At 36.7% G+C, this 12,189-nt stretch overlaps 1 protein-coding gene across 1 annotated transcript; it reads right to left on the reverse strand.

Moving 5' to 3' along the window:
* Positions 1-1,057: 1,057 nt before the first annotated feature.
* On the reverse strand, positions 1,058-6,734 carry LOC112019349 (mogroside IE synthase). Its single transcript, XM_065765614.1, has 2 exons — positions 6,012-6,734; positions 1,058-1,952 (listed from the first exon to the last, which is right to left on the reverse strand). The coding sequence occupies exons 1-2, from the start codon at positions 6,642-6,644 to the stop codon at positions 1,227-1,229; spliced, it is 1,359 nt and encodes a 452-aa protein (XP_065621686.1). The 5' UTR covers positions 6,645-6,734; the 3' UTR covers positions 1,058-1,226.
* Between the last annotated feature and the right edge of the window lie 5,455 nt (positions 6,735-12,189).

Below are 12,189 nucleotides of genomic sequence, written 5' to 3' on the forward strand. Positions count from 1 at the left end.
GGATGACCTTTAAGGTCAGCAATTTATAATTCTACATTTAACTCAATTTTTCCATTTTTGGTAAATTTTAGTATTTTGTCACTTAATCATGTAATTAGTGCAAATTAAGGTTTCAGACGTTTTTTCTTAGTATTTATATATTTTTGTAACCGTCAAAGGCAAATTAGATTATTATCAATAAACACAGACTTTTGTTAAATTCTTTCTCTAGTAGATTCCAGTTTTTTTCTAATTGTGGATTTAGGAAAACTCCTCGTGGATTCGAGGTATATTACCAAAAGCTAATAGTTTAGTTTCTATTCCATCAAAAGAGTATCGTGTGTGCTTTCTCTAGGCTTTCGTGATATCATTTAAGCATGTTAAGGGAAAAATTTTTATAAACTTTTTTTTTTTTTTTTTTTTTTTGTAAAGAAAGATCAATTTTTGGTATTCAAACATGACTTCTGTATTTGAATTATTAAAATAACATTTTTATTAATTTTATTTTAAAGAATAAAAATTATATGAAAGTATGTGAGCCATTTCTTTCTCTTTAAAAAGATCTTAGGGTTTTGTATATAATATATTTGGTGACATTTTTCATATATTTTTCTATAAATATTGACATCAAATATTGTTATAATTAATGCAGAATAATAGTTATATCAGTAATTGGCTTACAAAAAAATAATGTTACTCCAATTATTACTTGACATCTTATGAAGCTGTGAAAAAACTGTTGTTTCTTTTGCATTGTATATCACAATTTCTAATCTAGTCTCCTGTCCCTCCATTTTCTTTCCATGCTTTCTCTCTATGGAAGTAGGAGGGTGAATAATTCATGAACTAAAATTACAGGGGAGCTTTTACTGATTTTATTCAATTCAACATGATAAAGATTTTCCACACTGGTCAGTTCCTTAAAGGTAAAGACAACTGTGGGCTCTATTATTTAGAAGTTCTTATCTTGAATATGATTGCTCTATTTTTTTCCCTTTTTTTTTGGTTTTTTTTTTTATTTTTTCTTCCTATACAAGAAGAGTCTACTCCTAGTTAAAATTAAATTTGCTATTACCTGTTAAAAAAATAATGTTGCATTCCTTATAGTGAAAAGACATAAGTAATGTTTCGATAAAAATAAAATTCCTCAAACTTGGTGATGCTTGCCATCACTAAAACAAATCCTCCTAAAGTGAAATCATTTTCTTGATCATTATTCAAATGAAGAGTTGCTGCGTACATTAACTTCACGAGCAAACAAGTTTTGCCACAAAGTCCTCTATGTTTTTATCTGAACTTCCACCTTCATCCATTGCCTCTTTAGCCAATTCTTTCCATCTTATTGAATTCCCTCTCATCTCTTTCCCTCGTTCTCCCCCTATTACTTCCCTTATACACAACTCTATTTCTTCTTTGGTAGCTATGCCCCTTTCATCCAATTTAATTCTAACCCCTACCTTCCACACATCCACAATGAACTTTGCATTAGTCAATTGATCCGTCCATTGTGGCATTGCAATCATTGGCACCCCCAAGCTCAATGCCTCAAGAGTCGAGTTCCATCCACAATGAGTCATGAAGCACCCAATGGCCTTATGAGCCAATACTTCTAATTGAGGACACCAACTCACAACAAGTCCCTTCCCCGCTGTTTCTTGTAGAAAATTAGTAGGAAGCTTTTTTTGTTCAGTTTCTCTAACAATGCACAAGAAGTAGCAATTGCTATTCTTTAGGCCCCATGTTAGCTCTTGCATCTGCTCTTCTCCCAAGGATGCTAAGCTTCCAAATGATGTGTAAACGACTGAGTGAGATTCCTTTGTGTCTAGCCACTTTATGCAAGCATCCACATCAGGCTTGAATAAATGAAGGCCATACTCTTTGTCATCCTCCAACCTCTTGTCTAAGTACATCGATGGAATAGTTGGTCCAATTGTTTTTATAGGCCATTGCTGGCTTGCCATCCAATTCACAACCTAATATAGAATGATAAAATTTTGAAACATAGGTAATATAATAATAATAATAAACAATATTGTTCAACAATTAAAAAGAAGAAAGGCTTGTTAAAACAAAAGAGAAGTAGCTACCAAAAATTGGTTGAAATCTAAAATTTTACTAAACAAATAGAGGAAACGTAGGGATGTCAAGGGCAATCATAATAGCTTAATAATTTTACAATGCGTTAATATTTATAAAAAAAGGTATAAGATCAAATATACTATACTCAATAAGTTGCTTATTACCATGAATTCTATTGAGTTACATTAGTGTTTTGCAATTAGAGCCTCTAGGCTAGAGGGCCTACCGAGTATATAACCAAAGCCCATCAATATTAAGAGTGAAAGTATATATTGTTTTAATAACCATTTATAAAGTCATATGTATATTGAAAATTGTTGTGTCATGCTATATAAAATATGTGAAGTTCAGGACTTGCTGTATATGTTGGATTGATGTGAAATGTAAACTATAACTTTTTGTGCTGTATGTCCCTTGTTTCCCAATTTCTAATTTCACTGCCCAGGTGAGTGAGTTGGTACCTTTCTAAGGATTAGTGCTTGGAGGTTCAATGGTTAGTCTATCTTAATTAATTTAAAATATTTTGGAAGTTTAGTTTTAGTTAAACCATATCCAACCTGACCTGTTAAAGCCGATCAATGGTAAGTAAACAAATAGGCTTGGAACTTTTCTTTTCAACACAAATAGAATTGTTTTAATACAAATTCCTAATTTTTAATAATGATTTGGGATGGGTCTAAGATATTAAATAGTTTAGACATTTGTGTTTGAGGAAGCTTTTCCCATCCCCATCTTGACTGGTTACTATTACGTACTAAACGATGTTAAAAGAATAGACTAGTTGAGTTGTACCAAAATTTGTTTTTTCCTAGTGGCTGTTAATTAGACCAGGCTTCTCTAAGGTGTAGTTAGGTTGAAATTAGAGTTATTTTGTTTGTATCAAAGAGTTTGTTTCACATTGCCTCAAAAGTATATAAGTTGGAAGTAATCAATGTTTCACATATATGCATCATTCCTCTCACATCATGTAAATCAAACAACCACGTGAAATTCATGGTTATGGCTTCTATCCAATGTCTTGTGACACTAAATTCGCAGCGATCATGACACGTGTCCATTTTTAAACATATGTCATAATCGCAATGGGTCTAGTGCACTAGAGGTATTAGACAAAAGCCACATCCAAAATTCACATACTATACTATAGAAGATGAATTTATGAGATAATTATTATTATCACAAGCAAGGCACACGAATTCCTAAATATATGACATGAATGGATTGCTTAATTAACCTACCTCGTGTTCCAACTTGTCAAACGCGTTGATAGTGATTTGTTTTTTTGAGAATGAGTTGATAGTGATTTGAAGGAGAAGGATGCATGAACCCAACAATTCAAGGGGGCTATTGACTTGTAGTTGGAACATATTTTTGCTTTTTCTTTCGTAAGTTACAAATTTAACCCACATCCTAAATTAAACCCCAAACACAATTAAATGGTTGAGATTTAATTTGTTACTTTAAAAAACATCAATGTTAGATTTGTAATTTTTGAAACCATACGATTAAATTTGCTAATTTAAAGGCATAGGACTATATTTATTGCTTTTGAAACTATGTGATTTAATTTATTTGGTACACTCCCTAAACTATGAGGTTTAAAATGTAATTTTCATTCTTTTTTTTTCTTTCCCTAAGGATAGGCTGGTAATTAGCGTAGATAGAAAGTTGGAAAGTAGAAACCACCAGAAATATGGGAATGGAGTGAATGTGAAAGCACAGTGGCTCAATCAATAATTCAAATTACATTTTAATTGCTTTTAAACAGTGGTGGGGCCTGGAATTTGTCCTGGGGCGCATAAAAAATTAAACAATTAATAATAAACTTTTTTTATTCTTGATTCTTAAAAAAAAAAAAAAAAAACTTTTTTTTCTCTGACAATCAATAATAATCTAACAATTTTTCTACAGCCACACATGCACTCTTTTCACAATTTTTGTCAAAATTTGATGATATGTGTAATTATTATTCGTTAACCATTACTTATATATAAATCTACAATTTTTTACTTATAATTCACAGTTATATATACTAAGATTGCATGTAAAAGTTGTGACACAAAAATTGTGTCCATAAACTTTTTCATAGTCTAAAATAAAATTATAAATACAATACAACAATCATTTGCATAAAATAATATAATCATATAACCAATCATTTTTTTAAAATTAATAATATATATTATGTTCATATGTTATATAATAGTATATATTTATCAATTTAATTTTAAAAAAAAATACTAACAGTTAAAGAAAAGCTGAAAAGGCACCACAGTTAAGGTGTAAACCGATATTAAATTATCAGTTTTTGATTTTTAGCTCTATGGGTTTTTTTTTTTTTTTGGTAGAAATAAGTGTGTGTTTTTTAACCTTACACGTGTGGTGACCTTTGGAAAGTGGAGCAAATGGTACAAGAGTTTTTACCTTTTACTAGAAATGTGTGTTCATCAGTTTTTTTGAAAGAGGTGAGCTACAAGTGTGGCATCTACTCTCATGTGAGAGGGAAGGTAAATACATTCAAAATATTATGTATTTTCTTTTAGGAAAGTGGAACAAATGGTACAATATTTTTTTGAGTTGCTTTAAGATTATATAATTATTTATAATTATTTACTATAATTTTAATATGACATACTATAAGTGGTTACTTATCACCTACCCATAAACTTTTTTTTTTTTCTCTACCACTCACTCTCCACATTAGCAAAGAAGTTGTGAGATAAGTTGTGGTGTTAGATTTTTTTTTTTTTATTCCGTAGACACCTTTACTTTAAAAACCAAGTAAAACTAATTGAAGTGAAAAGATAAAAACAAGGTAAATTGGACACAGAGAGAGAAAACAGTTCAACTTAAGTCTTTTTTTTAAATACTCATATATGTTTTTATTTTTAAATATCCATATATGTTTTTAGGTAGAAGTTTTAATATACATATATTAAAATTTTAATATGCATATATATATGCATGAGCTGATACTCAAGTATTTTTTTTGTTTTTTATAATGATCATGACAAAGGACAAACTTTTTCATTTTATTAAAGCGTCTTACTAATCAATATGTTTAATATATAAAATGATTCACTATATGAGGGATTTATTATATCTTCAACAAAGTTATTTTTAGGGATGATGAATATAAAAATGATTCATTAGTTTGTGGCATTGGCCGATATTATTGGTGTCAAACACATAAAATGTTTTAATCATTGGCAAATTGGCATGTAGCTTAGATTAGATGTGCCTTGGATAGATATGAAAATCTACCAGAAAAAGAAAAGTTGAGCACCTATGGTTGAGTTTGAGCATATCTGTACCTTTTGTCAAGTTATTCCAAATTGCACAACTATTAAATTCGCTTCTTTGAACCGGACAAAGCATCCAACTATGAAGATGCGGGGACCGATTGGACAGAAAAATGACTACCTTTTTTTTTTTTTTTTTTTTAATTTCAATCTTTATTTGAAGAAGGAAAGACTAACAGAGACAGTCACCTACTATTCAAACCTCTAAAAGAGTTTCAGGCAAAAAGGAGTACTTTTTAAGTATTTCCAAACTATGAAGGATGATATTTTTTCTATTCATTAAATTCAAAGAGTATATATGGAATTGAGAAAACTCTTAGATATTTTAAGAGTATTGAAAAATTATACTCCCTCTTTTCATGTTCATGATAGACTCTGCCATGAATTTGATGAGTAAATTTTACCGTAAATGTGAGATAAGAAAGCCTCATTCTTCATACTCCTTGAGTATCTAAAAATTTACTTATGAAATTGATGTAATCTCAACTATATAATATATATAAATATCATACGTTCTTGTTTTTTTTTTTTTAAACTGATGTCATATCAATTGGTAAAACAGCCTTATAAAAATAGAAAAATTATGTAATAACACTATCACGAGTCAAAAGTTAAGAGCATGGTAAATATACGTAGAGATTGTGAACTTACCTCGAGTTCCAAGTCCATGAAAGAGCTGAAAAAGAGCCACTTCGCTTCTAGGAAGTTGGAAAATTGATCCATTACAAGGTTTAGTAGAGCTGGGTACGAGCTTGGATTAGAAAGGAATGAAGATATATCATCGATTGTTAGTTTTGGCAACGAGGGTAGTGATACTGTTGGCCCTTCTATGGGCAACCTTATTGTTCCTTGCTTCAAGTGATAATAGATGACATTGACTGCACAAGACTGTGTGAAAAATGGAGCTCCATCAAGGCCATATTTTTTAGCCACGTCTAGAGTCCATGGCAGAACATGGTCATACACAATAAACTTTGGTGGGTATTTGGAGCTGTTTAGTTTCTCAATATACTCTGATAAGCTTTGTGAAACTATCACTTTGAAACGATCCAGAGTTGCTATTAAGTTTTCTAAGTTTTCGTCTCCCTCAGAGCCATCAGAGATTATCTCAATGTTGACAGAGCTAGCACCTTGCAAGGCTTGCATGGAGTTTCTAATGGTGCTGGTAGCGACTAAAGTCACTCTAGCACCCTTTGTGGCTAAGCGCTTGGAGAATTGGAGCATAGGATTTATGTGACCTTGTAAAGGGTAAGGAATCGCAAGAATATGAGTTTCCCTCTCCATTTTCTTGCAGTGTTCTATCTCTCAATCAGATGGACGAGCAAGGATCCATGATCAAAGAGATAATGCCATGATATTTATATATAAAAATTGGAGTGTTACATCATTCCTGTGGGGCCTGTTAGTTAAAAAGGGATAGTAATCCTCAAAAGTGGGCTCGGGGCCCAACGGCCCAATCCGAGGACACTTCGTTATCCGAGGATAGTCTAAAAAAGTTTTATTATTACTAAATGGGTAATATAGAAGAAACGAGTAGATATTATATATACAGCGGCATAGTACATGTTCGAGGACACCAAAGTCCGAGGTGAATGTAACTTTCATGTTATTGGGAAGACTCCGCCAAGTTGTATCTGAACTGGAAATTGGATATAACTTAAGGGGGCGTCGGGGAAGGTAGCAAATATCTTCTAAGGTCATCACCTCCACATTAAATGCTTTCCAGCTAACACTCTGGCCGCATTAATGTGGAGGTGATACCTGAACAGTAACTAAGCAGCTTTATGGCCACTAAGCTGAAAGTTTCGGTAGGTGCTGGATGGGATAGAAAGGAGCTCCCAAGATAAGAACTACACGTGTACAATGGAAACGGGGGGAAAACGGAGTATATAACATAGGAATGAAGGAAATAAAGGGGGACTTTTTAGCAGAAAAAAGAAAGAAAGAAGAGAGAGACTGACTGAAAGAGAGCCGAGGAGAGATTTTCTCAAGGAATGAACCTAGAGTATCCCTTATTACTTGATGAGTAGAACATTTCCTTTCAAACAGTGCTAGTTCTTGGACCCATACTCTAAAAATTTATTGTTTGGGCTTGTTGGGCTGAAAACTCATTCATACTCAGGGTCAATCCAAACTGAGTCCCTACAATTGGCGCCGTCTGTGGGAAGAACTTGATCTGTTGAGAAGGAAGGGCAGGTGTGATACTCACGATAGAAGAAGGAGTACCGCAACAACCGTTGACGGGCCCGCAACAGGCAGATGCTAATCAGCACTAGGCAGAGTCTAGGGGCTCTCAGCACAGTAATCCGTTGGTAGACCACGAACACGGGGGGGATCATGAGGGGAGTACCCGAACGACCCATACAGATAGAAGCCGCTCTCGGGGGAAAGGCCACGCTTCCCCTGTAAAGAGCGGAGGAAATTTGCAGCGTGAGATTAACAAGTTGAAGAGGGAATTGCGATATGAACGACGAAGGCGTAAGGCTCATAACTCTAAGCACTCCTCTGAGGAGTCGGATGACACCAGTTACAGGCAGAGGTCGAGAACTCCACCCAGCGAATCTTTCTCGTGTGAGGAGGAATACCACCGTAGGCGGAGAAGTAAGAGCCCGACTCGCCAAGGTCAGGGGAATGATGCCTTGAATAAGGCTTTGAATCAGGTCTCTAAGTCGCCTTTCACACGACATATTGAAGACGCTAGTCTTCCTCGGCGATTTCACCATCCTGTGTTCACCATTTATAATGGTCGAACAGACCTAGTGGAACATGTTAGCCACTACAACCAGAGAATGGCTATTCATGCCAGGGATGAAGCCTTAATATGCAAGGTTTTCCCGTCTAGTTTGGGCCCAGTGACGATGAGATGGTTTAATGGCTTGAGAACTAATACTATTGACTCTTTTGAGAAGCTCACCCAGGCCTTTGGTGCTCGTTTTATTATATGTAGAAGGGTTGTTCAACCCTTGGGGTCGCTACTGTCCATGTCTATGCGAGAAGGGGAAACCCTAAAAGCCTATTCAGACAGGTACTGGAAAATGTTCAATGAGGTGGATGGGGCTCACGATGACGTGGCTATGAATACCTTTAAGGAAGGTCTTCCAACTGAACATGGTCTGAGGAAGTCTCTGACTAGCAAGCCTGTTACTAGTGTACGTTAGCTTATGGATCGGATAGATAAATATAGAAGAGTAGAGGAAGATCAGATGCAAGGCAGAGGAAAATCTAAAGCAGTAACTCAAGAGAGGAGGGATTTCAGGCCGGACCGGTACAACAACAACCGACCTCGGAGGGATTTTGGGGGGCAGTCGGGGCCTGCCAACTCCCAGGTGGTTAGCGCCGTGTTCCGAGAACCAGTGCAGCGAGTTCTGGAGAAGATAAAGAACGAGCTGTTCTTTAGGTAGCCCAATAAGATGGCGGGGGATCCTGCGAAGCGTAATCGGAATCTTTACTGCCAGTACCATCAAGACCACGGACATATAACCGAAGATTGTAACAATCTGTGGGATCACTTAGAGCAGTTGGTGCAAGAGGGAAAGTTGGGACCCAATTGGAAAAGGCTGTATCGTATTACATCTGTTGCGGGGATAAGGCTTATTATTTAGAAGATTTAGATGAAAAAACCATACTCCATCCCTGGAATGTAAACAAGCTGAGAAGGTATTATTATTAACAAGTCGTGCTTTATTTTCCTTTATAATTTATCTTGCTTCCGCAATATGTGCTTCTAAAATGAATGGAAGTATTAAACAGAAACTAAGTCATGTCAGGTCCTCGGACCACAACTTAGTGAAAATTAGTACACTATGAATGGAAGTATAAACAGAAACTAAGTCATGTCAGGTCCTCGGACCACAACTTAGTGGAAATTAGTACACTATGAATGGAAGTATTAAACAGAAACTAAGTCATGTCAGGTCCTCGGACCACAACTTAGTGGAAATTAGTACACTATGAATGGAAGTGTGGACGACTAAATTTCTCGGTTCGAAATAAGTCAAACAAGTAAAATAGTGTCACAAATGCGAATTTGTATTGAATATATGTGTGGTACAATTCTCTGTAATTACAAAAGAGTTATCCTCTGATTCGATCTCCTTGAAAGATTTGTTAATTGGATTTGTGGTAATGTGATTTTCACTTGAACACAAAGTATCCTTCAATTTGGTTGAAGGATGGATCGAAGATTGTTGAAACGGAATTACAATGAATCTCTGACTATGAGCTTGTTAGAAATCCTTTGTTCTTCACGTTCTTCGTGTGTTCTTCGTGTTCTTCGTGTGTTCTTCGTCTTCGAAGGTTTGTGGTGGAAGTTCTTCGGTGCTTTAGAGGCTTGAATCCGTAGAGCTTCAATGATTTGTGGTTTGTGAGGTTTCTGGAGGCTTTTGAGCTTGATTCCAGTGAACTTTGAGATTTAGGAATATGATTTGGATGATTCCTCTTCGAATGTTCTTTGTATTCGAAGGTTTGTGGTGGAAGTTCTTCGGGCTTTAGAGGCTTGATCCGTAGAGCTTCACTGATTTGTGGTTTGTTGATGTTTCTGGAGGCTTTTGAGCTTGATTCCAGTGAACTTTGAGATTTAGGAATATGATTTGGATGATTCCTCTTCGAATGTTCTTGGTATTCGAAAGTTTGTGGTGAAAGTTCTTCGGGGTTTTAGAGGCTTGAATCCGTAGAGCTTCACTGATTTGTGATTTGTTGATGTTTTCGGACACTTTAGGCTTGATTCCCGCAGACTTTTGGATCTAGGCGGATGATTTGGATGATTTTCCTTCGAATGTTCTTCGTATTCGAAGTTGAAGTTCTTGAAGTTCTTGGAGGCTTTAGAGCTTGGTTCCGGCAGAGCTTCTGGACTTCTGAATCTTCTCTGATGCTGCTTGTGCTTCAAATGGCTCTTCGTGTCTTTTGATTTCATCCCTTTGAAATGCCTTAGGAAGGCTTCTATTTATAGGAGTTTTGGGGTAGGTAAGCGACACGTGGCGGAGCCTGATTGGTGACACGTGGCAGAGTTTGATTGGTGACATGTGGCAGAGCTTGATTGGTCCGCTTATGTCATCGCTTACACGTGCGAGGCTGATTGTGTCATCGCTTACACGTGCGAAGCTGATTATGTCATCGCTTACACGTGCGATGATGTGTGATTGGTCTTTGCATGACACTTGGCAAATTTCTGTTGGTTTCTGAACAGTGATAGCAAAACCTAGCAGCAATATGTGGCGCTTTGTAATTGGCTGTATTTTGTGGACTTGGTAGTGTGACGTGTCAGCTTGTGATAGGTCGGGAATTTTCCCTGTCTACAAATGCCCCTCGAGACTTGTTCACACACACAGTTTCAGAGCGTGGTGTGGGAATGAGTTTCGAAAATAGACTTTACTCCTGGCTCTTCAAATGAAGTAATTGAAGGTGGTGGAGCTTTTAGCAGGATGAGATAATTTTCGAGGAGTAGACCGACCCATATGAAAGGCTTTGATGAGGCCGAAAAGAGATCTGCCTGTATTTGAATGGTCTTGCATGACCGAGCCTTCTCAGCAGAGATTAAGTTGAAGTAACTTCAGAAGAGTGTTTTTGGATTGTTGGCGGAGATCACATGGTGTAGAAGATGGGGAAGATGCGAGGATGGTGGTTGGGTACAGCATGCGAAGCCATGGGGCTAGCCTCGTACTTTTAAGAGCCGCTGGTGAAGTTATATCAGAAGAGTATACTTCGGATTACGGCGAGGCCATGTGGGAAAGTGATTGAGTGCGCATGCGTCATCGTTTTACCGGATTGAAGTAATTTCAGAAGCTTATAGATTCTGAAGTGACAGTGGTGGTGGTGAAGAAGACGGGGATGAAGCAAAGCGAATGGGTGAAACATACGCCACCATGGTTCTGATCCTGTATGTCGGGAACCTTTGGTATAGGTGTTTCTAGGAGATACACCTTTGAAAATGGGGTGGCTGTATGTTTGCATGTGGTCTGACAGTAAGTCATTGAATGTGCGTGTGTAATGGGACCATACTGACAGACGTTAAGTTGAAGTAATTTCAGAAAAGTTCATTCTGAAATACCTCAAGTTGAGTTTAAGTTGGAGTAATTCCAGAAAATGTGTTTTGAGGTACCAGTGACGATGACCTCTGGATCCCACGCCGATGGAACATAGAATATGGCTTTGGTAACCATTTACCAGCCCCAAAAGCTGAACTCTGCTGAACTGGTGCCCCGGAGGTCGTCTTAAGTGTTGGATGAAAGACAATTTGTAGGATACCCCAACACTTTTTACCATCTTCACCTATTGACACTTGTTGGGAAAGCCAACAAAGTGAAAGATGGAGCTAACTTGTGATTCTGGTCTTAAAAACCAACCAAGTTGCTGTTTGTTTCGAACCACCGCTTCTGTTGGAAGGCCAAACAGTTGGAAAGAGACTACGGGAGTCCTGAGATTAGGAACCGGTGTCTCTGCTGGACTTGGATGTCCTGGCCAACCAAACCTGAGGAAGCATGGAACCACAATGCAGGCCTTGTTATGAATAACTTTATGGACAAAGGTGGTTGTTAGGTGGAGAAACAAAATTTGTTTGGATCTCAAAATTACAATGATGCTATGAAGAGGGTTTCTGCCGAACCATGGGAGGGTTGATTTCAAACTGATTATGGAGCAATTTTGGTTGCTAAGTGTTGAGAATGATGAAGCCATAGTGAGAAATGGCTGTGAGAAGGAGGACTTGAAAATTTGAAAGAGGCAAATCTTCATTTCATGACTCAGGGTTTTTCTGGATGAGTTTTTTTTTGAACCCGGCCCTTCTATTTATAGTGGAGAAATGAAGAATGGTAGTTTGGTAGTTGAGAATGGC

The sequence above is a fragment of the Quercus suber genome, unplaced genomic scaffold (assembly GCF_002906115.3).
Source record: "Quercus suber isolate HL8 unplaced genomic scaffold, Cork oak 2.0 scaffold_643, whole genome shotgun sequence".
Classification (NCBI taxonomy): domain Eukaryota; kingdom Viridiplantae; phylum Streptophyta; class Magnoliopsida; order Fagales; family Fagaceae; genus Quercus; species Quercus suber.